The sequence below is a fragment of the Harpia harpyja genome, chromosome 1 (genome assembly GCF_026419915.1).
Source record: "Harpia harpyja isolate bHarHar1 chromosome 1, bHarHar1 primary haplotype, whole genome shotgun sequence".
NCBI lineage: Eukaryota > Metazoa > Chordata > Aves > Accipitriformes > Accipitridae > Harpia > Harpia harpyja.
Genome location: NC_068940.1, coordinates 61,110,840 through 61,136,795, shown reverse-complemented (window position 1 = coordinate 61,136,795; position 25,956 = coordinate 61,110,840). Strand labels below are relative to the sequence as shown.

Sequence of the window (25,956 nt, the reverse complement as noted above, 5' to 3'; positions counted from 1 at the left end):
GTATTCAAAACTTTTTCCCAACAGCATTTATTCTTGTTTTCCCTTGCTTTAAACAGGATGCAGGCACCTTCGAGTAACATTATGTTTTCTTTGAAAAAAATAATCACTCTAAAATTTCTCAACCATTAAAAAGACAGATAACGGAGATGAATTAACTTCTAACACATATTTCTTCCTTATTTCACTGATCTTCTGAACTTTGTTTCTTAGGCCTCATTCATCTCTCATGCAACAGAAGCAAGAGAATAGCATAAGTATGCAGAATTTATTTCTTCATGGTCTTAATTTTCTTTGGAAAGGCTTTCAAATGGTTTTAATAAGAGAAAGGATCATCCAGTGCTGAGAACTGAGCACTGAGATTTTCGACATCTTCATTTTATTCTGAGCGCTAGGAGTAGCTTTTAACTGCTTTTCAGATGGGAGAGGTTACAACTGAGCACACTCTAGCACTCAGGGGAGACAAGAAATACCCAGGCTTTCAGGAATAAGCTTACAGAATTAAGGAGTCACTCCTGCAAGATGCTGAGTGAGTCCACAAAAGGAATTAAAAGTGGCAGATTTAGCGATCTGCCCCACCAGCTGCAAATACTTCCATCATTTGTAGTAGGAAGGATAACTACCTTTTGGATTATGGGTTATCTGAGGCACATTTACTCAGACTATTATTTCTCTTCATTGTGCGCTGCATCAGTAGTAATCGTTTTATGAAATCAGTTGCCATATAACAATTTGTCATTTCGGTTGTCATTTCACCCAGTGGCTGGATGGAGCAGGGTGCTGGGGAGAGCAGAGTTTGGAATAGTCTTGTCCTGAAAAGCCTAGGCTTTTAATAAGTGAGGGTAGAGGCTACTTTCAAACACCATATCAGCTTTCCTAGGAACATTTGAACAACCATGCTGGGTCAGACCAAAAATCCCTTTACCTCTCCATCACTGACCTGACAACATTTCATAGCAGAGATCTGAATGAACAAAGAACAAAACCAGAGCAATGCCTCCCCCTCCCCCTTTCTGTCTTCCAGAGAGCTAAGGCAGAGGTCAAATCTCCAACTTGGATAGCCTCTGATGGATTTTTCTTCCATTACTTTGTCTAATTATCTTTAGAACCCTGGTACTCTTTTGTCTACAGGGCACTGAGACAACACAACTCAAAATTTACTTAGGCATTATGTAAAAAATCACATCTTTTTATTGGTTTCCAATTTACAGCTTGATAATTTCATTTGATAACCCCCTTCTTGGACTGTGAGAAGCAGTGAGTAATTGTTCCCTATTCACACTCTTAGCACAACTCATAATTTCATTTTCCTTTTATTAGATTCTCCCTGCAACTCTCTCTTTTCAGGCTAAAGAATCGTAGCATGCATAAACTTTGTGTATTCAACTTTCCTTCAAGTGCAACCATTTTGATATCTGCTGTTTATGTTATTATGTAACACTGACAGTCTGTGTTACACACATGGTTATTGGGATGTGACAAGAGAACCTGAATTTAATACAAATGAGAAAACCTGTAGGATTAACTTTTTTCCCCTAAATTTTCAAAAATAAAATATACAAAATACAAAAATGTTCATTTTAATATAATTGCATGCTGATTTTTTTTGGTTGATACCTTTACGATGTTACGTCATAAAAGCATGAAAAGGCATCACCATATGGAGTTGAATAAGGGATGTACTGAATGAATATGGTTAATTGAGGCTCTCCTCTTTTGCTTTTTCTGTGTATTAAAAAACTAACTCAAAAATATCTTGGGGTAATAGTACCTCAAGGGCAATGTTATTTGGTGGTGTGGTGGAGTTCTCCCATCCTGCAGAAGTGCTCATGCAGCCTGCTGAGAAGATGAAATTTGTTCATACTAAGCACTACTTTTTCAAAAGTGAACTGCAAGGTTAACACAGTCTGCTTAGAAAATCCTGGATAATTGTGGTGTCATCTTGTGCTTCCTTCATAATTACGTAGGGTTATAATGCTGAAAGAATGCATATTTCAGCAGAGGAAACAGGGACCATGCAATAACTTCACACATAATTTCATCAACAGGGACTGACAAGCAAGCTAAGTAGTTTGTGAAAAAACCCCTCCCCCCAAAATCCTTATTCCACATCACACTGTCCTGCAGTCTGCATCCAGCATTTATTTTTTAGGAGAGAAAATAGCAGAGTTTTCTTTTAAATGCAATTTGAAAACTATAGGGCTCAGTCTTGTCCTGACAGCCTGGCCTGGCACTGGGGGCTGTGGGAAAGTGTCCTGAGCCCTCTCCGGGCTGTGCTGTGCTTTCGGCATCTGGGGAGGAAGGGGTGGAGGGAAACGGCAGGCGTTTGGCTGGTGCAGCAGAGCCAGCCACTTTCAGAAGCGGTGCTGGGAGAGGTCAGCTCACCACTTCCAGCTCGTACAACCAGCATCACACCTCTGATTTACCCTTGGTGAGGAGCATGAGTCATTACAGAGCAAGTGTTGGTTTTGAGTTAGTCTAAACTCTCACCTCAGTCTAAATGCCTCTGGGGCTCTGTTCCTGTTCTCCAACTGGGTAGCAGATTGTGAAAGTTTGCATTAGACAGGCATAATAAATGCCAACTGTTAAAACGGGTAGTTCTTGCAAGGCCTTGGATTCCAAAGGATTTGTTTTATCACAAAAAGAGAGGCAATTGTGTGAGATTAATCACTGATTGTACAAAACTGACATCCAGCTTCCTTGCTGTATGGATACAGTCGTATGCTGAGTAATTCCGTGTGAAGGAAAAGACGAACTGCAGTGTCTTTTCATCTCAGTACGTCAGACTGTATAGTAACATAGTAAATACATACATTCATAGTCCAGCAAGCGCAAGGTAAAAATGCCTTAGTATAAACTGCAAGCTGATAGCAGGAATGGACTTAATCTCCTTGCAGTGGGTGCTGGTATCACATGAAGAGCTGTAGAAGTCACTGGTATTTGCATTAGTGATGAAGGGGGGGGCCAATACTCAACCTTGACAAACAATATAAACTCGTCAGTGACACTGAAGGACTGAAATGTGCATTCAGACGAGGCTATTTCTGATAATGAAATGTAATATATGCCAAGTGAACTACTTAGAGTCTTGCTGTGTACCGAGCGCTGCATATTCATTCTTTTTCCTCTTTCAATTACCTCTGTTGATACATACTAATATTTGCACTGGATTTATTGTGCCGAAATGAGAAGGAGGCTGAATCACATCCAAGGTTAAGGTAGTTGTAGGGAAGCTATATTGTGTCCAAAGGGAAATTCGGCTAGGAAACCAACACATCTGCTCCACCAAGTAGAAAAACAATTTAAAGAAAATGCTGTACTGGAATGTTCTCACTGGAGCTGATGATGTGACTAACAGAAGCAAAAAGCAATATATGACTCAGTTCTCCACAGGGAACTTCTAGAGTCTGGAAAAAACATTGCATTTTCCCTTGTTTCATTAACGGGAATGGGAGGGGTTAAAAGTCTTGTGAGTATGGATGGCATAGGAAAGAGAGGGCATGTTGGGTGGTACTTTGAGCTCTGTTTCAGATTCCTTATGTGATTCAGCAAATCATTTAAGAGATTCAGAAATAATTACTGCTCAAACATGTCATTTAGTCCACATGTCCCACATGATTACCTTTCCTTCTGGGTCAGTCTTTTCTCTTTAAAATGTGGCTAATGATACATCTCACAGGATTGTTATGATCCTGTTAATGACAGTATATCAGGCTGAACTTTTTAGGTAGGAGACATCAAGGAAGTGTAGTGCTGCTGTTATGGCTGTTACTATTGCCTATTGTAGATTATGCTGTCAGTAGTGCTGGGAATGTGACTATTCAGTCTAAATAAATCCAATGAAATGTTGAAAGTCTAATTCTTTACAACAGAAATTGCATCAAGTTAGCAAGATGTAGCAGCAACTTACAGGGGACCATCCTGAAAGGAAAAGTCCCCCTGCTAACTGTACAGTAGAAGAAAATCATACCAACTCTCTATGCAGCCACTGTATACATTCATCAGAGATAATGCAATCCAGCAGCAAAGCCTTAGATCTTTGTTTTGCCAGTCCTTTTCTTCCTTTGCCCAAATACTACTCAAAAACAAAAAAAAAAAAAGGAAAAAAGAAAAGCAATATATTATTGAAGGCAGAAGAAACTGGTTTTCTGAAAGGGACCCAAAGAGATTCAGATGTAATCACATCTTCCACGTCATGCTCAGCCTTACAGATAAATTCACCTCTCCTTGGGCTGAATCTCCTTGGTTGAGAGACCCTTTTAAATGCACTTTCAAACTCTGCTGACATAAGCATTGTCAGAATAACAGTAGCTAAGCAGAGTGCCAGGCATATTCAAATAACTGGTTGGGACAGCCAACGTAGAGTAAAATATTCATGTTCCTGTTTGAAGCTTTTCCAGAGGATTTCTAGAGGAGGGTATGAGAAGGGTTGGATAGAGTGTCCTCTTTCACTAGAAATAAAGGAAAAGGTTTCTTGTCTACATTTCTTCCTCAAGGACATCTGTTCATTGTGAAGATTCACTTGTGGTATAACTACATAGAAAACAGTTATGTTTGTACAATGTTAGTCAAATATAGCCTAATTTTGAGGCCAAGGGATTATAAATATTTGGCAGAGGAGTCAAGCAGATTGTAAAAGGCACATACTTTGTTAGGTCTCAGGCGCCTATCCATACATAAGGCTGTGCTTTTCATTGCAAGCTCTTTGGGAGAAAGGGGCTTTTAAATGGTAGTGCTTTTTTGTGTTTGGAGCATTTTCTTTTCTTCACCTCAAACCGCATGTACAACATTGTTGCTTTCATGAGCAAAAAGGTACTGAAAGAGCTAGTGAGCAAGGGTGATCAGAGCGCCCTACAGCAAAGAAACCTGCTGGGATCTCTTGATCTAAGCATGTTGGATTCTGTTAAATGATCCTATTGATGCCCAAGGTTGAATTCCCACTGGATTAGTCAGAGAGCAATGGATTTCACTTTGTGTAGGACAGAATGATATTTCCAGTCAAGCCAATAAGAGGTATTGCTTTGGTGCCTCTCACCTTGCAGCCTTTCAACAGTTAAGCAAAACTGCTTAACTGCTGAAAGGAGGCTGTCTAAACTGATATCCTTCTTTTTCTTTCCCAGATTACCTGCTTCTTGGACAAAGGGGAGAAAGGCAGCATTTGACACTTTTCTTTTTCTTTTTTTTTTTTTCCAGATACGGAAGAATAAAAATATATTTAAAAAGAGACTGCAAATTTCTTTCATCATTTTAGCTGAGCTTCTTCATTCCCGTTCTCCTCCTCCTTCCGCAAAGACCAGTTTCTGGGGAAGGCGTTAAACAACTTTCAAAACACTCCTCCTCCCACTGGCTACTTCACAGCTAATGACTCTGGGTTCTAGGGTGGGGGCCTTGGTTTTTTGGGTCAGTTTTATTTTTGTTTGTTTGTTTGTTCATGTATGTGTGCATTTTTTGTTGTTTCTTGAAGTTTTTTGTTAAAAAAAAAAGTGGTGATTTCCTGATGCAAATGGCTCCATTTTTCTGGACAGGTCAAGCAAATAGATGACAGTCATCTTCAAAAGCTGGTATTGCCCTTTGCTATGCCTCAAGCTTGTGAAACCAACATTAGGATGATGCAAAAGAATATATAAAAAAAAAAAACCAAGAAAGAAAACTTGTTAATACTTCACTTTTACTCTTTTTCTTTTCCCTGAGAGCCTTTTCCAATTGCTGGTAGACAGAATTTGACATCAGTTTTACCCTCGCTGTAGAAGATTTTATTAATAAGGATGGCGAATTGGTAGAGTCATTTGACCATTTGTTAGGATTTGATGTCTTTCCCAGATGATGCAATGGTAGCAAAATGTTTTTGTTTCTAAACAGCAGGCAGACTCACTCAACCCTTGATTTTGTTCTGGTTTTGCAGTTAGTAATAGGAAAGGAATAATCAATGAAAGCAATATTCCCTTGGGGCAAATTTTGTTGTCAGACTCTTAAGAGCATGCACTAATGTCCTGCTTGATGTGCCTGCCTTAACTTGATATTACAGTTAATGAGCTGTTTCCCACATTTGTTCATGGGCTACTAGTAACCACTCTTTGTCAGACCTGAAGATCTAAGTGGAGAAGGGCAGCAGGGAATCACACGGATCGATTCTTACTTTCATCTCAGTGTGGTCTTTCTTTCATCACTGACTGAATGGACAGGCCAAAGAAAAGAAAAAGCATTGCTGGAGAAGTATGGACAGACAAAACCAAAATGAAAAAGTGTGTCCTAAATACACTGCTGGAGTTGGTGGGTAAAACTGTCTTATCCAGTGAAGTTAGACACATGGAAAGTAGCCATCATTTCAGCCCATTTTAAAGAAGAAATGTTAAAAAACTAACTTGCTTAGACCTTGATTCAGGAAGGTATCTTTGTATGAGAAACATCAAACATGTATGTAAGTGCTTTTCTGGCTTGGGATCTTGGTAGGGATCCAGTTAATTGTAAGTAATTTTACCTATCTATGTGGAAATCAAGACGCATACATACACATACAACTGTTTTTTGCCTAACTCCTTTTTGTTCAGGATGAGGTCTTGCTGTGTTAGTCGTGTATGTATTTTATAAGGACTCAGACTGCTGTTATGGCTCTTTGCTATGTAGAGAACACGCAAAACATTGGCTTAGGAAAGTAAATCTTCAGAGTTTCTTTTTCATGTTCAAAAGCACAGGACTTTACCACCAGCCTATATTAGAGCTTGGGTCTCTGTTCCTGCTTAAACTGTGCATGTACAGGGACGAGCTTCCCGCAACACTAGCAAAGATCACAGCAGTGAGCTCAGCCTAAATCCACATTTAAACGTGAATACCTTCTCACTCAGGAGTGTTTGTATCTGGGATTTTGATTACTGAGGCTAGAGACTTTTTGAGTTCTTTTTTTGGACACTGGAGTTTGAGTTTGTTCAAAGCCAGAGATTTAGATTAGGTTCATGCTGTGAAAAGGTTGCACTTTAATCACAAAAATAACTCTTGCAGTTCTTAGAATTCGCAGTTGGCTTCACTGAACCAGCTTGTTTAAATAAAATAAATATAAGGGCACATAGTGTTCCAATTTGTGAGCTCCTGGTTCAATCTGGGGTAGATTTTCTGAGGAAAGCAGGGTGCTGGGAGGACAGTGGCTCTGCAGTCAGCGCCAACCACACTCCATGTTGTGTGACAGGCAGAGGGCTGTGTCACCACGTAGCACTTTCCCACCTTGCCTTTCTCCCGCTCCATCAGCATTCAGCCCTGCTAAGAGTGGTAGAATATGACTTCCAGTCCTGACCAGGCTCTTTGAAGGCACATTGATGAAATATCAATAATGCAGAACTAAAATACCGCAGCAGTGAGTCAGTCCCTGCTTAGTCAGACTTCTCCCTGAAGTCAGGGGGGAACATATCCTCACCAAGTGTTTGGTCAGAGGTGCAGGATGATTTAGTCAATATCTTTTAAGTTACCCTTACCTAATGTTCAGTGACTAAAGATGCCTTAGATTATGCACAGTAGAAGAATAATAATAATTAAAAAAACCTAAATATTTTTCTTCATCTGTTTCTGTTATATATTTTTTTTCTTTCTGGGAATGACTTCTTTCAGACAGCGAAGCCAGACTGCTTAATTCACGGCTGGTCAGTCCTTGTTTCTCGTGCACTGCCACAAAGGTGTGAAATCAGACTGGAAAATGTTTTTCCTCGATTGTTAGGGTTATTTACCACGGGCACAAGCTAATAAGGGAAGTGGTGGGTTTGCTGTCCCTTGGGGACTGCAGATCAGAGCTGCCATTCTAGAATAGATGCTATAGTCAAAGTTACTGATCTCAGCACACAGGTATGCAGCAAAATCTTTTGCAGTATACAGGGAGTCAGAGCTAGCTCAAACATTCTCCTGCTCTTTTAAAATCATTTGAATAAGCTACAGTGGATTATTAGCATTTTTTAGAATTTTTTGTTGTCATGTAAAAAAAATCCCCATTAAATCTATTAGCTTGGAAATATATAAAGTGAAAGTGAAATCTAGAAATTGAAATCCTACAAAGAGACTAGGGCAGATGAAAGCATCTGTTGTGGGGTCCCCTCCCAGGGTCTCATGTACATTGCCCTACTCTGCCCCCCTCACCTCCTGGAACACTGTGCAGCGTTGTGCTAGTGCATTGTGAGCCAAGGAATGGTATGTGTAGACACCTCCCAGTTAAACTAGAGATCAGCCACTGTGCAATTGTGTAAAAAAATAATAAAAATTAAAAAAAAAAATTACAGAACTGCTTTCTCTTATTTTATTCTACAAAAGGAAACCAAAGAGAAAAAAGTGGAAAAGGATTAGGTGTTCATCAGCTAATGGCCTATGTTTATAAAGAATGAGAAAGGATTTCTGTTCTTACATCCTTACCTAACGTTCCCTAGATATATAGAGTTATGTTTTCAGATGCCTGCCTTTTCCATCCTCAGTAAGACTATACAAGAAATTAATAAGCCCGAAACTTTGCAAATATAGGGCCCATACCGTTGGCCTCATGCTGAAATTCTACAGAATTGTTCAGGAGCACCCACCAGTAGGCACAAAGGGGTCTTCTGGTGCCAGAGTGCTGCTTACGGAGGGCAGCAGAGGCTGGGAAGCTGTGTTGATAAAGACAGCACTCTTCTGCCTCTGCGCAGGGACTGCTGGTGCTCTCAGAAAGCCCTGCCTTGCTGGAAGAGCACCAGGCATCTTCTGCTTCCCAGAAACTGTTTTGTAACTTGAGAGGGAGAATCCAGGCACTTTATCCTCTTAAAACAGGGAGGGAGGGATACCATTGCAAGTATCCCTATCAGGTTTTTTTCCTTTAGCTGGGACTGGTGTTCAGGGAATTAGCAGACCTTTGACTCATGGTGACATAGTGCTTGAACTCCTGGACACACTATGATTTAATAAAAAAAGAAAAGCAAGCAATATGTTTTTATAGAGTCATAGAATAGTTTGGGTTGGAAGGGACCTTTAAAGGTCATCTAGTCCAACCCCTCCTGCAATGAGCAGGGACATCTTCAACTAGATCAGGTTGCCCAGAGCCCCGTCTAGCCTGACCTTGAATGTTTCCAGGGATTGGGCATCTCTCTGGGCAACCTGTTCCAGTGTTTCACCACCTTCATTGTATCCTGTTCATTATTTAGATGGCTCAAAGGGTGACAGTTCTTTGGGCTGCACTCAATCAGTGATTTGAACCGTGCGTTTCTGTGACAACATGCAAGAAGTGTTCACACACATGAAAGAAGGGATTTGTCTATTTTTAAATTAATGTTTTTAAATGTAAAAACCTGTGATGCACCCTCTCAAAATGCTTAAGTCAACCAGCTTTCTTTACAAATGACACAACATTTTTTTTTTCAAGTTATATGGTCAGATGTCTATGTTTAAATATAAAAAGATGGTGGACGTCACTAATGTTTTCCATGTTTGAGAAAAAAGATGGATGCCAGAAGCCAACTTTTTTTTTTGCTGATGATAAAATAGGTGGTAGATTAAAAAAAGAAATTTTGCAATTTTAGACTTAAAACATATTTCAGAGTAGTCAATCTAGGCAGACTGATGCTTACCTAAAAGTGCAGCCTTTTGTATAGCTCCAGCTAGTGTAAACACACTATGTATTAATACAGTAGGATGTTTAGCATCAGAATGAATCTGGAATTTGGGAGCTTGGTTCCTGATGGGTGAATGAAGGAGGCAAATTCCTTTTTCTCATTGTTTCTTTTTTTCAAGCACAGATTTTGTGGTTGGAGAGAAACTTTCCAAAGTGTGGTTGGTTATGCCGGAGAAGAATGGTATATGGTGGTGTTTTGCAAACTACCTTTTGAATATGCAAATGTTTGCATATGTACTTAAAAAGTCTTACAAGCTCAGACGGGAAGCAAAAATATTTCAAACTAGATAGCTGATAGTGCTGTGCTGCTTTGTAGTCAGAAGGCCTGTGAGCTCACCTAGCTAAAGGCAAATACTTTCACTGTTAGTCCTTGCAAATTCTACAGTGGGTCCCAAACATGGCTTTTAATTAAAAAGCACAATAATCTATTCAAATTAGAAATGATGGAAGCTGACAAGGACAGTACATTTTTGCTTCAACTAGAATAAACTAGTCTATCTCCAGGAACTCTTGAGATGGTCTTAAATATTTCTTATTGGCTCCTTTTTCCTCACATTTCATTTTATAATAATGAAACTCATCAGCTTCTGATGATCTATACCATATGTTAGCCATTTATACTCAGCAAATGACAGCATAATCAAGTCCTTTTCTCTTACTGTTTTTTAATCCATAACCTCACCCAATAATTAAAAACAACAGAGCAATCCTATGCTTTTCGCATGTGTTGAATGGGTGCTGATCTCAGAGCTGCGCTGGCGCAGTGTCTGAACATCAGCACTCAAAAGCAGGAACGCGCTGGCTGAAGATGAGAAGGAGCCCTGCGACACTGACTCTGTGCAAATTGCTCCAAGGAGTGAGCATCGGTGCTGGCCAGGTAGAAAGGAGGGAAAAAACCCATGCTTTCACATTTTAAGGCATAAATTCAGCTCCCTCTGAAGTGGGTACAGAGGTTTTTCCAATTTGTGTTACCCACAACATGAGCAGGTCTGCCTCAGTCTCAGTTTAGTGTCAGGTGTGCATCCTAATGTGGTGCTCCCCCTGCTTCCACAGGCAGACAAGTTTTGCGATCCCAGACAAGCCTTTCCCTGTCTGATTACTGTGATCAAAGCAGGAGCAGGGCAAGTGACCACTGCCAGTGCCATTATTTTATGTTAAAATGAAATGCTGGCCATGCATTTCCACTTGCTGAGACTGCCTTCTTATTGCTGCAATGTCCCTTTTGATCCCCAGCAAGCACAGAGGGTTCTGATCTGTACCCAAGCAGGACCGGGACGCATGCCTATCTTTGAGGCATCAACGCTCCCTGCTCTGGTGATTTGACCACCAGGTAGAAGAAAGTAGATCTACTTCCAGGCAAGCTGGCTGGGGATCTGAAGCTGTTTTAGCAATTTATTTACCCTCATACCTAAGTGCAAGACAGCACTCATTCACAAGCCTCACAGCACACTCTTGGCATTTTGTATTCTTTTGATTTCTTCCAAGTGCATATGTGTCAACTGCTGTGTACTCATAACACCCTGGTTTTAGAAGCTATCCAGTGGTAGGAGGAATATATGTAGTCCAGTTGTCTCTGCTGGTGGTCGTAGGAGTGCATCTACCAAACAAAATTGCTTATGACCATTGGGGTTTTCTAGTGATAAAACCTAGCAGTAGAATGACAGAGTGAGCATTTTCCTTTTCTTCTCGGTTGGATGATATTTTTATACACTTTTATATGCAATTTTTTTAAATATTTGCTATTTTTATTGTAGGGTTCTGGTTGGGTTTTTACCAGACCTTCTGGTTGTCTACAGGCCCAGATTCTCACAGGAATATTTCCCTTCCCTTTTCTTCTCCCCCTTCTTCCCCGATAGACAAAAGCCATTGCATTTGCAACATGAGCTTAGAGCGAAGTAACACCTAGGGCCTGATCACTCTTTTAGTTGCACTGAAATCAAAGGAAGTTGCATGCAAAGTCCTGCTGGTCCCACCACAGCATCTGGGGCCAAAGACTAAATAACCGAAACACATACAGCTAATCACATGCAGGGCAATCTGTGTAAAGCCAATGCATCAGGGTGGCACTGTCTTCCTTTGCTGTGGTAGGAGCTGCTTCCACCACAATGTGTTTAAGTAACACCATATATCTCTCTTCATTCTGATGATGCTACTTCTTGTAGGCACTTCAATCAAAGTCATACCCTAGTGCACTGACTACCTTCAGCAGGGAGGAAGGGTGGACATTGTGGCTTATCTGTGACAATAGATTTCACTGCTCTTGTGGTTAACCCTACACTGACAGGTCCTAAACAAAGTTAAGAAACATTAAACCTATTGGTAGGAAGGATAAGGGGAAATTAACCAAATTCAAGGATCTCGGTCTTGTAAAAAGAACCTTTTCTCAGTTGGCATTCTGCAGGGAATTCTATGTATGAACATAAACTTTAGAGTATGTTTATATTAGCAAAACTGATAATGGAGATGTCTTTATTGAACTGAACTAAAACAAGCAACAGACACCTGTTCTCTAACATTTTTCAAGGAAGAAAGAGGCAGGTTGTTAAAGCTATTTTGCACCAGGGGATAGAAAACAAGTTAAAATACATGCTGAAAGCAAAACTCAACGCAAGTTTGCTCCTGGGACTGGGTGGGTAGGGTAATGAAAAAAAACCTATTATTTGGTTTGTTAAGACTCATAAGGAAAAAAAAAATGCAAAACCGAAATGAATGATGCCATGTAATGCCAAGTATTCTCAACTGTTCTGGGAATAATTTTAAACAATATGTATTTATTGTTAGTTCCTTATTTGAAAGAAGAGGCTTGTGGTCTCTAAATGTATAAAACATTTTTCAACATTCCAGTTTTTCTGTAATTGAGTCCATGTATGTTCATCCTATTACCAAATAAAAACAATGAGGTCTCCGCTCCATTTGAATTAAAGTTGTAGAAGGGTTCATTTTGTTCTTGTGCTTTCTACATCCGGTACAGGCACGGCACTTGCCGTTTGCTTTCCAGCATCCGGCTCCCCATAGAGTACTGGTAATAATCAACTTCTGGTTTTTTAAGTGTAGTGGGAACATTGCTTGGACAGCAGTCATTGCTCGCCACTTGCCCCTGTGAGGAATTAGTGGCATTACCTAATACCTAAAGACAGGGAAATTGCGGTAGAGAATTCAAATAGCTTATTTAAGGACCCTGAGGCAAATCTCTACCCGTTTGGGGATTAGACATGTCAACTTCACCTTTCCCCTTTTCTCTTTTGACTGAAACCACAGCCCATAAGAGCAGCTAAACCAACGACAGCATACCACACTCATGCACACTGAAACACTTGTTTGTGTGATTTTTTTTTCTGTGCCACTTGGAGCATGAGTGTCAATCCCACAGGGCTGGTGTCCTGTGCTCTGGTGTTGCTTATAGACCTCCTTTCACAGCATTTCAGCTACATCTCTACATAGCACCTTCTACAAAGTATTGTATTCCACAGGTAGACTTGGGTGGTGTCTGTGCAGGAGTCATCACACCACACAAGTAATGACCAGAATTTTCCCATCTCTCTGCTGTTTTTCTATTTGATCTTTTCCTTAAAAAAGGAAAAAATAATGATAAAGAGTGGCAGAGACCAAGCCATTCTCTCTAAGGAGGATGTAAAGTTCAGAGATGTTCAATACAAGTGTGAAAGGATTTGCGCATTCCCTTTTGCCAGAAATTCCTGTTTCAATTCACTCCTTTCCTCTCTGGGAGGTTCACTGGAATTGATTTCCTGAAGAACATGCAATGTGCTCGCCACTGTACCTGCTTGTATTCTTATACCTTACCGGTTTTGTTTGAGTCTGCATGTATCTCCAGTCCAGTGCAAGCAGAGATGAAGCCAAGCTGCCAATTTCTGTTAGATATTGAGGGTGTTGACGTAGTCAATTGTGACCTTCAAATCAAAACTACTGACTGCCACATAAGCAAGAAGAGAGAAAAGATGGTTTGGAAAAGGCATCTAATGATTTGGGTGACTCACCTCCACTTGCAAATACAGTATCAGAGTCCTTTCTCTGGCACGTATAGCCAGTGACATAAATATCCAGAGCCGTTACCAACCGGTGGTTCCCAAAGTGATGCAAGCCGCTTGCTGAGCCAGCACAGAAGCAAGGTAAGTGCTGTGTAACTGCCTTCAGAGCTGTGCCAGGCAGTAAAACTGGCAATTGCCAGTTCTGTGAGGACATGGAGGTAGCTGAAGGGAAAGCTGCCTGAGATCTGGCAGTAGTTTGTAGGTCCAAAACTTAAGAACATGAAATTTCCAGAATCAATAACTTGGGTATCTCAACCCAAACCCGGTAAGTGATAAAAAGAAAGATACTTTTGATATTGACTCCTTTAGATGGAAAGGTCCCAGAAGTGAGGCTACTTTCCCAGTGTACCATGGATAAGAAATGGCAGAAAGAAGACAACAAACACCTCGTAGTGATGGCAGCACTACAAAAAGCATTTTCATAGCTGGCGGGTCTACCATTCATCCATCTCTGCTGAAACTACTCTTTCTTTTTAAAGGTCCGGTGCGACGTTCAGCTGACTTACCAGGCTCGGGTTCCTCGACAAACCGCCTTACATTGCCAGGTCAGTTGGTACCACCTCACTCTAATTTGCTTATATGTGCAGCTTTGGAAATAGGCACTCACAGTGCCTACTATTTGGGAGATAGACGTAAACAGATGACTTTTTCTCCAGGTATGGCATGACTTACACATCACATTAAAAAAGTTAAACCCATTCACTGGGATTGAACAGATGAACTGTTGTTTTTAATGGTCTTTATAGCATTTCAGTTTTTTTTAACAAATATCTTACATTTTGTGGCTTGCAGTGCAGGCTTCACAGATTATTTTAATTTGATTGGCAAATTAATTCGGGCCTTTATCACATGGACATAGATACTGAAGGGAAAAAAATAAGGCTGTTTTGTGGACCCAAGCATAGCTTTTTTTGTGCCCTTCCCCTCTACCAAATCCTGCTGTCTCTATTTTATCACGATAACCATTTTCTTAATCCCTTCATCCTTGTCCCACACAACTGTCAGAAGAAAGGGAGGGTAATATGAAGCAGTTACACAAAATAATGGCTTAGTGTGAACAAGATACTATCTTGCATGTGCATATGCAAGGGCATTCATATATGTATAATTCACAGTATGTGAAAGAAAGAGTAAGTCTGCAGGAAGACAACAAGAAATCACCAAGAAAAAAACTACAAACTTAAAGCAAAGTACTTTAAAAGTTTTGCTACAGATATTTTTACCAATGACTGCTGTGCCAGCAGCTGAGGTATGGTGTGGCTCCGCTTATAGATGCTGATGTGCAGCAGAATGTTTCTGTGCTGTTTCAGTTCTCCAAGCTGCTCATGGCGTGATGCTCTTTCGCAGCCACCACCTTAGCAGATTGTTTCCCCAGGCATAGCTGCAGCCAGCCCTTGGGTGTAAGGAAAAGAATGAGCAGGGATGTGAGAGATTTCAAAACACTGTATTCCCTTAATAAAACAATGTGATCCATGGATTACTGTCCTGCTCAAGAACAAGAATGGATAATCACTGAAAGTAAAATTTAAACCTCTGTATCTAACCCAAGACATTTTTTAGGTAGAAAGCGTGGAACAAGAACTGTCACAAATACATCCTCTTACCTTCTGAAGTTTCTCACCACTGGCAGTGACAATAAGTATTACCTGTGTATGTTGCCTATTTCTTATAGGGTCCCAGCAGTTATTAAATTCTTATATTTATATTCATAGGGGGGGCTACTACTATGGATGTTTTCACCCAGGATTTTCTTGCAGGTGGCATTTAGAGGTCTTGCTCTTTGGAGAGGTCTTGCTTTTTGGAGAAAAAAAAATATTTTAAGGAAAAATTGTGGCATAAAACTTTCATGTCACACTACAGCGATAAGTCTCATCTAATATAAATAGATCTAATTTCAAAACTAGTTCACTTTTTATACATTTTGGCATGTTTGCATTGGTCCCTTGTTTATTTTTAACAAGTAATGCTTACACAGGGTTTTTCATCCATTTCTCCAATGCTATACCACTTTTAACCCATCGATCTATTAATGAGTACCTGCAAACAACAAATCCTGCATTCTTTCTTATGTGTGATCCTTGTTCTGAGCCTGCAGACCACCATTATAATAAGAAGGTAGAGAACATAAATGCAGAAGAGAGGGTTTTGGCATAAGCTACCAGGTACAGTCCTTTCATTATTGCTGACTTGCTAAGTGACCTTGCTCAAACCCTTCTTGTGTTCTCCAGTTTCCTCATCTGTTTGGGAATGATAATATTTACTCCCCTTTAATACTATCCAATCTAGAGATCTGTTGTTATGATTAGAAGAACAGCAGCTGGGAGGATGCACCTTCAAGAGAGGGGAGCAATCAACCTAATAGTGTCCCTTTTTGCAAAAAGACACCGTGGATTTGTTGCCAGCCTTACTTCCAGTAGCAATACTCACTGTGATGATCTGACATTGAATTATAGGAAGGTGCCTTCTGTCTGGGACTTACAGAAATGACTAGCTGTGTTTTGACTCTCTCTTTGTTAGATACCTCCCACCTCAGTGTATGTTTTGGCACTGATTTTTTTAGGGACCCAGGGGTTTTTCTCTATTTGGCTGTTTAACAGTGGTACCTTCCTGCTCATGCCCTGTTACCGTGGCTTACACAGCAAACTGTTTACTCTGGTACAGTTTGCAAATCAGCCCTTCCTGCACAACTATTTACAGTATGTGATGGGGAGTAGACAATAGAGTGATATTTTCCACGTATGTAGTCCAGTCATGCATTTTGTTTACAGCCATTATGGTGTTGTTTCTTTATGCTCTATATAGATCATGTTTCAGGGGGGTTGCTTTTGCTGGAAGCAGCCACTAATTAATGTATGGCTAAGAAACAGTGCTGTAAACAAACACACACAATTTTGTAATTGAGAAAATGCTATTGTCTTGCTGTTTTTTCTGCTAATCGCATGCGGCTTCTTGAATAAAAAGGGGAAGCTTTATTGCGTTGGGTTTAGTCTCACTTCTGAAGGAGTGAGGCTGACAAGAACAGGCACATGTGTGCGTGATCCCATCCATCTCTTTGCTGGCAGGTTGGTGAGTCCTCATCGCTAATATTTGAAGCTGTGCCTTGTCAATTTGAAGTGCACGAGAGGAAGAAACACGTGAGAGGTCACAAAGCTGGGGAAGTTTTACGACGTTAGGTGGCTGCGTGCAGGAGAGAGCCCTGCAAGTGCTCCACCTGGGCTTGACCATTGGTGAAAACAGAGTCCACCGGCAGCTCAGCTGCATCTCACAGTGCCGCAGGGAGCCCAGCTGCCGCGGCCATGTCTGCTGCCTGCTGGAAAGAATCCTTTTTTTCAGTGCAAAGAGGACGAACCAACAATTTCTCCAAGGAGCCTGCACTTTGTATGGTGAGGAAGGACAGTAGGGGTACTGATGTACCCGGAAGTATTATTTACAATCACTGAGTGACCACATTTTTCTTTCTGTGGCTTGGAAACATTGGGAATTCTATTTCTGTCAGGGTCCTGGGGGTGCTCATAGGCCTCAATGGCTGGGCCCGGCCTCCCCTGGGACCCCCACCCTCCCCGTCTCCTGCCAAGGGCCCAGGGGACATGTCTCAGCTCAGCCTGGGGCCTTCAGTCCCTGCCTGAGCCATGTTGTAGGTGTGCCCGTCCCTGCCCCTGTCTCCTGGATGGGCCTGGCACCTGCACTGCAGAGTCCTACCGACTTGTCTATGATGGTATCTTCCCTAACTTTTCTCCTCTCTTAAGCCCTTTTATATTTTCTCATTTTTTAGGTGGAGCTTGAGTGACTCTAGTCATACATACCTTTACTTTGATTGGTATAAAGTTCTCTCGCTTTGCTTTTCAAGGTATATGCTAGAGAAAATTCAGAGCACATGCTCAGTGCAGGGAGCGGTCACACCTTGGAGGTGGGTAACTTTTGGGATGGAGGTGTGTTTTGGTATTATAATGATATTATAATGAACAAAGTTCACCCAAAGGACATAACGTTGCGTGTCAGTACCCCAGAACTGGGCACGTGTGATATAAAGGAGAAGTAGGGCATTAGCTAGACAGAACCCCCATTATTTTACCTCCTTGCTTCAGTGGATTCAATGCAGGGACCAACCGTTCTCATTCCTATCATTCCAGTTCCCTATCCCGATGATCACAGAGCCTGGCCGCAGCATCTCCACTCTGCTCCGCCCTCCATGTTACTTTTCAGAGTCAGCATACCAAGCTCCCCTGGTGTTGCTAACATCTGAAGTTGCAGGTTATGTTGCTTAGGGAACTACCATGGAGCCGATTCTTTACGTGTCCACTGCAGTCCACCCTGGAGGTTCACCTTCCCTTGACGGGGGCGGGGCGGGGGCTGTCATACCAATAAGTCACCTCCAGCAATCATTCCACAGGCTGTCCCTGTGCCCAGGAGGCCCAGGGGGCTGTCCCTGCCCTTGGTGGCCATGCACTGGGCCAGCTGCTGGGTGTCCCTGACGCCTCCTCTGCCACCCAGCTCCCAAGGACAAACCTGGTGCTGTTACTCTTCTCTCAGGCCATGGCAGAAACCAACCCTGCAGCCCAGAGACCACCCCTATTAGCTGTGCCCTCTCTGTGCCAGAGCTAAAGCCTATGAGGCCCCACAGCCAGGAGGACCAGGGACTTGCTCTGGCTGGACACAAACCCTTTTCCTGGGGCATGAGGGGGGTGATTTCGACAGCCACAGCCTGAAGGAAAGCCAAAGTGTAACCAGAGCCATAGGTTGGGATGGTCGGTGCCAACAGCCCGCCATGGAATTAAGTCAAGCTTTGCGAAGCAAGTGCGTGGAGGTGACGCTGGTGTGGTGGAAGGAAAGGTCGGTCGTATTCAGACCTAGAACATTTGGATCCATGACCAAAGCACAGCCAGGCAAATGACAGCTCTTCCAAACTGTAAAAATAGCCCATCGCTGCTATTGCTGTCTGTCCTGGTTTTGGCTGGGATAGAGTTAATTTTCTTTCTAGTAGCTGGTATAGCGTTATGTTTTGGATTTAGTATGAGAATAATATTGAGTCCTTGGACTCTCTCCTTGAGGTGCCTCATTGGAGAGAGCAGTGCATTTTGTATAAACACACAGATTTTCTTAACACTCCTAGGAGACTGATTCTTCCCAAGTTTAGAACATTTATTAAGCGTCTCTAATGGAGCGCAGTCTTGGTTCTCCTGCACCTCTTTCCTGTGGATCTTCCTGATAATTACAGCAGAATATCTCCTTTGTTGGCAAAGGCAGCAAAAGGGAAAAAGGAGAATCGCTCCTGGATGTGCTCCCTTGATTTAGCAGCAGAATGCTGAATTAGAAATGCCGGTATCCCTAGCTTTCCTGTGTCATCTCCCAGTAAAAATTCCCAATGAAATAGTTCCCTTACCTCACTGATGAATATTTTAGCTAAATCAGTAAATCAGCTTTACTGATCATAAAAGCCTTTCATCTTCCCTGTTGTCCTTCTAGGATTTTCTTTATCCTGCCTGCATAGTAGTTGAAGGCAAAAGTTGCAGTAGCTCTGCAAGGGGCTGAGGGGTCAGGAGAGATGGCAGAAGGTCTGTCTTCAGGATGTCCCCACAGGCCACTAACCACAGCTGGTTCGGCAAGGGAACACATTAATGCCTTATCCATGCTGTGCCAGAGAACCTTAGTGCTTGCATGAGTGTCTGGAGATGGGTAAGGAGTACTTCTGTCTGGACCAAGCTGTGTCCCAGACACTATTTGCATCCCAGTGCCTCTGCAAAGCCACATCGCGAGGCAAGGACAGCTGGGAGAGACAGCAATGTCTCAGTCTTCATCCTCATCTACACTCGCCTGCATTGTCTTGTAGCGATGAGGCCAGATTGGCCTCCTCCAGCACCAGTGCTGCCCTGTGAACCAGGTGTGTTTCACTGCTGGAACTCCTTCTGTGCAAAGGTGGTGGGAAGCCATGGTTGGGTCCTTTTCCAGAAGCAGAGGCAGCAGCATGGCAGCGGACTGCCACTAGCTGGGGGACAGATGTGAATGGGTTTTCCCTCTTCCAGTTTCCTGTTTTCTTTCCCTGCCGCCTTTTCCTTTCCCTCCAGTACTAAGTGCCAGCAGTGACCACTCAAATCCCATTTGCAGATGTGGCTGCTCAGCTGACTGTTCTTAATTTTTATCAGAGGCAAATTGCTTCCCAACAGGTATTTGTGCTAATAACCGTGCTATTCACTCAGTGACTGTAGTAATGACATTAAAGAAAAAGACATTTCAATGGCTTTTTTGATGGGATGTGCCTTTTGAATGAATAGAAATGTTTATATCTATCTGCTTTAAAATGCTTGGAAAGGAAAAGAAAAGGATATCAGTGTTTTGCCTTGTCTTGTTCTGTTTTCTGATCAGAGTGGAATTGCTACGTAACAACAAGAGTGTTTGTTGCTCTAACAACTTTTAGTAGTTTGAAATACTTCAAGATGACTATATAGTATTTTTGTCAATAAGCATTGTTAGCAATAATTTCCTTCTTATTGCAATGGGGTAAAAACTATTGCAAATGAGTATATTTGTAGGGAAGTCAGAGGAACCAGGAAAATTCCAGCTAAAATTTTTACTATAGTGTACAATAATTCTTGTGGACTGTGGTGATGCATCCCCTGGCTTCAAGCTCATGTGAAATGTCCATCATGCTCAATTAACTGAGGGCAGACTCCTCAATAAATGTTTTTCTCCGGTTCAGATTATCCATGAGATTGAAGCTCTTGGCATTGTCTGGACTGTTCGTTCAAGTGATCATCTGCAAAATAATTGGGTTTTGATCGGCTGTCTTGTTGACCTCACCCAGTGGATGCATGGCACATCTTAGGATCATTTTAAAGGGCAGAACTTGTGGCAGTATTTGGTACTCCTGTGGTTTCTTGACTCATGGATGAATGGTTTAAACTGTGGCAAATGTGGCACATTTGTTCACCTGCCCTTCTGTGTATGTGCCTCTGCTTCCAAACCAGTCTCTCATGCATTAGCTGTGTCTGCTTATAGAGTATCCATCACTGCTAATACAAAATAATAGCTTCTGGTGTAGTGCCTCAAGCTATTAATCTAATTGCAGTTGTGTGTAGTGTAGCAGTAGGCTGCTTTTGTGTTATGCATGGAGGGGGCAAGAGGGATGGGGAAATGAACAATTCTTGTTCCTTCATATAAGCATTGTACAAGTTGCATCGTTCTCTGAAATCTATTAGTTGTTCTGCTGTAAATGTGTTTGCAGATAACCTCAAATCCTGCCCCACTTTGACACGATATCTGTAGTTAAATCTAAGGTGCATCAGATCCAACCTATGGGGTTTTACCAAAAACTTAGAAGTAGATTACATACTCATTTTTGCTTAGCAGAACTCTTTGAAAATATATCAGTTAAAGGTGTGTGTCCCTCAGGAAGGGCATAGGGTGGTATGAGGTTGGCAACCCTTAACTGTAGGGCTGCAAGCAGAACCTGAGGACTAGCGCTGGGTGAGATCTTCCTGGCCGTCTACACTCATTTTTCATTTGCAGTTGTCTACTAAGCAGCAGCTCTGGCATTCATTCTTTCATCTGTGATGACCATTATATCTTAAGCAAATCAAGGCATAGTGTTGACATAGGGCAGGTGTTTATACCAAGCAGCTGGAGGGAGTTCTGACCTCTCTCAGGAGTCAAAAGAAGAGTTGTATCAAAGAAAAGATAAGAGGAAATACTGCGTGGTTGCCATCCTAGCCAAATCTGAGGTTTGCGTGGCTGCTGTTCTGTAACATGCTGGTTGCACATCCTGCTGGCCAGAGCAAACAGAGTGGCTAATGCACTCTTGCCTCCTTCCTAAATCAGTGTCTGAACGACACACAGATAGTCTTTCTGCATGATGCTACTTGTGTAACTATTCTAGTCTACACTGGCACTGTCCAAATACCTATTCTCTGCTTTCATTGCCTTGATGGTAGCCATGATCTTAAAAAATAATTATTTATTTCCCCTAAATTAAAAAAAAAATAAAAAAAAGGAAATCCATGCCTTAGTGGCATCAAGGTTAGAAACTCGTAATACTTACAACAGTCCATGTGTGAAGCTTCTGAAGCCCACAAAACCCCTGTGAGGTTAGTATTCTCATTTTTATTCCCATTTTACATGTGGAGAAACTGGGGTAAATCTTATAGCCCAGGTCACGCAAGAAGTCAGTGAGAAATCTGGGAACAAAACTCTATAGAGTTCCGAGAGACTCTTTTCCCCGTCCCTTTGAGTCACTAAAGCCTGAAGAAATTAAATGTCATGGATCCCCTTTATCAGCTCCTGTATGAGGATGATAAACAGCACTGTCAGTGTTCTGGATAAACCCCCTTAAACCTATTAGCCAAGTCATCTCTGCTGGCAACAACTCCAGTAAAATTCCAGTTAACAATAAACATTCCCCCATGCTGAGCAATGAAAAATCCAATAACAGTTTGACTGAATCCATGCTGAGTACAGAAAATGGAATTAATCTGAAAAGTGGATGTGCCTCAAAGAACAGTAACTCACCTGGATATTTTTCAAGCTTTTAACGAATGTCAATCTAGTCTATTTGAGAACAGGAAAGATGATTATGCAGAGATCTGAATGTGTATTTCTAAAGTTTATGAAATCCATAGTTTTTGTGTTTCCCAAGACATTTTAGAGTATGATTAATCACTCAAGGAGTTTAACAAGATGAGAGTGTGACTGTTCTAGCATTTGATGTTAGCTAGCTCACACGGGAATCTTTTTGCTTCTTAGGATTCATGCTGAGAGCAATGACTTTTCTTTTAAAGTGCTTATCATGCTAATTATTGACTTATTACTTGGTTATTTTGCAAATAATAACTAAGCATAAGATGAATACATTTTGGTCATAGTCATGTTTAATTTTTTATTCTACCTAATTAAAGATGTAAGAAAGCAAGACATAGATTGAAATAAACATATTCAAGAAGTTGAGAATAGTCAGATACATATGTAGCCCACTTATGACTTTCACCATGGCCTGTAGTTTACTGGAAAATCATATGAAACCCCTCAGATCCACCTATTCCTGAATTCTGGGAAATGTGATCTCAAGCCAGATTTATTGCCTTAAAATGACCTTGTTCAATGATATTTTGAAAACAGGTGTTTAGCTACCTACATGTACATAGGTAAGTATAAAGTTGCTTCTACATTTAGACTTTTGGCACTTTCATCTTCTGTCTAAACTGCTGTTTCCTAACCTTGATAATGTTCCTTGGGGTTCACCTGTGTTGGTGTAGTCTTCTGGAATGTCCGAATAAGGGCATGATTTCAAGATCAAGTATTCCAAAGTTCTTAATTGCCCAAATTTCAATTTTTTGAGATGTCTATGTTTTTCATTCTAGAGTTTTACATCTATACTTATGATTCATATTTTCACTTTTTTTTTTCCCTGAACCTTTTCCTAACCCTCTGTAACTATCCATTAATCCAAAAGAGTCCTGGCTCTCAGGCTGAGAAACCCTCCTTTGCATAGACAGGCTGTGCCGAGTGGGATGGATGCAGCTTCTGAGGAATTCATTTCTTGTCCACCAGCAAGTGAATGCTGGGCATGGTAACCATCATTGTTCTTCCTTTGTCACTGCCAGCCATCAAACCTCAGCTGTGTCACCTCAGGAGGCCCACTCACAGCTCAGGAGCCTATTTCCCAGCCTTCCACAAGAAATCAGAGGAACATCTGGTGAGATGTAAGCTGCTTGACCAGAGGGGAAGGATGAAGAAGATCCAACATATTTCCCAGAGCTGGAATAGGAAATAGCAGAAGACATAAAGAGGCATCTTCTGGAACGACGCTTCTCACAGACAGTCAGAGGACATTGTGTAATCATTGCACAGGCCACACTGCGTTGTACAGCAGCTGCAATTCTAGATAAAAGCAAGTGTATGATTTAGCTAAACAATATAATGGACAGAAATGTTCTCAATAGCCTTCTTATTATTGCAGCATGTGCCCACATAGTACTAAATTATTGGCTGTTACCTTAAAAGAAGTAATTGTATACCACTACCTCCTGTCAAATTAAGGAACCTAATGCTTTCCTAGATTGTTGGGCTCCTTATGGTGTTCTCAGTGTGACCTTCCGCCTACCACAGGTAAGACAACAACTCCTGTTTCAGACAGCCTGGGAAAGTTTTTTCTTGCCTAGCTGTACTGAGAATAAACGTCCTCCTGTCGTTAGTGTGATGGGTATTCAGGCAGAAGAAGGTAGGAGGCCAGAGTACGGAGTCCTCTCTCTTCACTCATTGGAAAAAGAAGACATAGCACAGCGTTAAAATTGTTCATTGCACAAACTCCGATGGACGTTAAATAACCCGATTGTCTTTTGTGGCATTAATTTAGTTGAGTTTGATCCCATGTGTTCTCTTGGTGCACAGAGAGCACCAAACCCATGGGCCTGAGTTTCACAGCTGAACGTGCCCCCTCTGAAGAAGTTCCTCTTGCCCCCAGGTTTTACACTGTGAGAAACAGTGGCAAATAACTCTCTGCCCTCTTTTTCCGGGCCCCTGGTGATTTATGTACCACCTCAGCTCTCCCTTTCCAGGCCAGTGAATTCTGTCCTGTTTGTACTCTCCTCACAAGCAAACCTACTCTACTTCTTATCTTCCTTGCTGCTTTTCTCTTTCTCGGTTTTTTTTTAATCTCTTTTTGAAAGGAGAGGATGAGTACTGAATGGAGTACTCAAGATGCAGGTATACCAGAAATTTATAAAATAATATAATGACACTTTCTGTTTCATCTTCCATGCCTTTTGGAATAGTTTTTAAAGTTGTACTTTCCTTTTTGAACCTCCTTGAGCACTGAGTAGTAGTTTCTGTAGAATTATCTATAATAAATCCTCATTAATTTATAGCCCAAATGCACATATGGAGTTGGGGAGTTGGGTTTGCCTCTCCCTATATGCATTGATCTGCACTTAGCAACACTGAATTGGTGGTTTTGCCAATTACACTGAAGTAAGCTGCTGCTGCTGCTGCTGCTTCTTCTTCTTCTTCTTCTGCTCCTTTTTAAATTTTTTTAACCTTATATCCTTCATTTCTGTTCCCTGCTTGTTTTCTTCTTCCATCCACACCTTTTCCAAATCACATCTTCTGGATAAGCACGTTGAATAGCAGATAGGACAATCCTCCTTTACTATGAATGCTGACCGTTTTATCCTACTCTTTTTTTTTTTTTCTTTCCCCCATTGTTAACCAGTTATTTACGCATCTTAAGATCACATGTTACGATCTTCTTTCAATCCATGACAGCTCAGTACCTTTGACAGGCTTTGGAGTAGGACCTTGTCAAAATGGAGAACTGCAAACCATTATTGGTTCCTCCAAGGAAGTCTCAAAGTTTTGTGAGGCAAAATTTCTTCTACAAAAACTAGGCTGACCCTGCTCTGTTATAAGTATCCCCGCTACCTACCAATTCTATTATTTATATTTTCTAAAAGGTTACTCACTGTGAATTTGCATTCTGTTATACACTACAGGTTTGTAACTATGTCCAACATCGAAACTGCACCAGCCAGTGTATGTAGCACTGCTATGTGGCAGTCACATTAAAATCATGGCTGGTTGTTGCATAAAAAGAGCTGGTGTGTTTTTGCAGTGTTAGATGCCCCTCACTCCCTTAGAGAGGATCACTGCAATTCTGGGCGCACTCACCCTGAGGTTTGACACCTCTCCACAGTGTTTTGCTAGGCATCTCCATTGCCCAAATGCTCTGATGTCACCTTGTTTCAGTTATTTTCATCTGTTTTACCCTGCACTTCATGTTTGTGGTGTTCACCACCACCACCACCATAACTTGTGACTCCAGCGGCTGGGCTGGGTCACTGCCTGAACCAAATAGAGAGGAATGCACTTAACGCCTCCTGCTTATGAAATGTGATTTATCTCTAGGAATTCCCTGAGAACTGTATTTTGCTTGTAGAATACCCTGAAATGTTTTACACAAATAGGCTGTACAGAAATGCAAAATTATACTATCCTTCCAAACACATTTTCTGTCTGTGTCATTTCCTTCCCTTTAGGACACCTTTGGTTAACACTTTACCTAACAGAGTCCTACCTGACTGTTGTCTGGATAAGTGGACAGCACTGGGTCACTTGCAGAAGTTAAAAGGGGAGCCTCTTTTTTTTTTGCCTTTCGTTATTACAGATGGTTATTGGGGTTACTGTTTTTGTGTCACTAGCATCTCACAAAGGGAGCGATTTTTGTCTTTCCTCTCCTGGTCCACACTCTCTCCTTTGCCATGAAGCAGAGATAAGTTGCCATCTTGAATTTACTGCTGTGTAGTCAAGGCACAGGGAAAT

General features: G+C 41.5%; 1 protein-coding gene across 9 annotated transcripts in view; it reads left to right on the top strand.

Moving 5' to 3' along the window:
* Positions 1-24,081, top strand: part of PDE1C (phosphodiesterase 1C) — a 334,278-nt gene extending 310,197 nt beyond the window's left edge. For 5 of the 9 annotated variants that reach the window (XM_052796772.1, XM_052796729.1, XM_052796754.1 and 2 more), the window contains 2 exons: positions 14,133-14,198; positions 23,244-24,080. In XM_052796772.1, the coding sequence (XP_052652732.1) occupies positions 14,133-14,198; positions 23,244-23,413 (236 nt within the window). In that variant the 3' untranslated portion in view covers positions 23,414-24,080. Of the gene's footprint in view, positions 1-5,190; positions 12,531-14,132; positions 14,199-23,243 lie in introns of those variants that run through there. The other 4 variants (XM_052796746.1, XM_052796786.1, XM_052796719.1 and 1 more) reach the window with 3 other exon arrangements.
* The last annotated feature ends 1,875 nt before the right edge of the window (positions 24,082-25,956 follow it).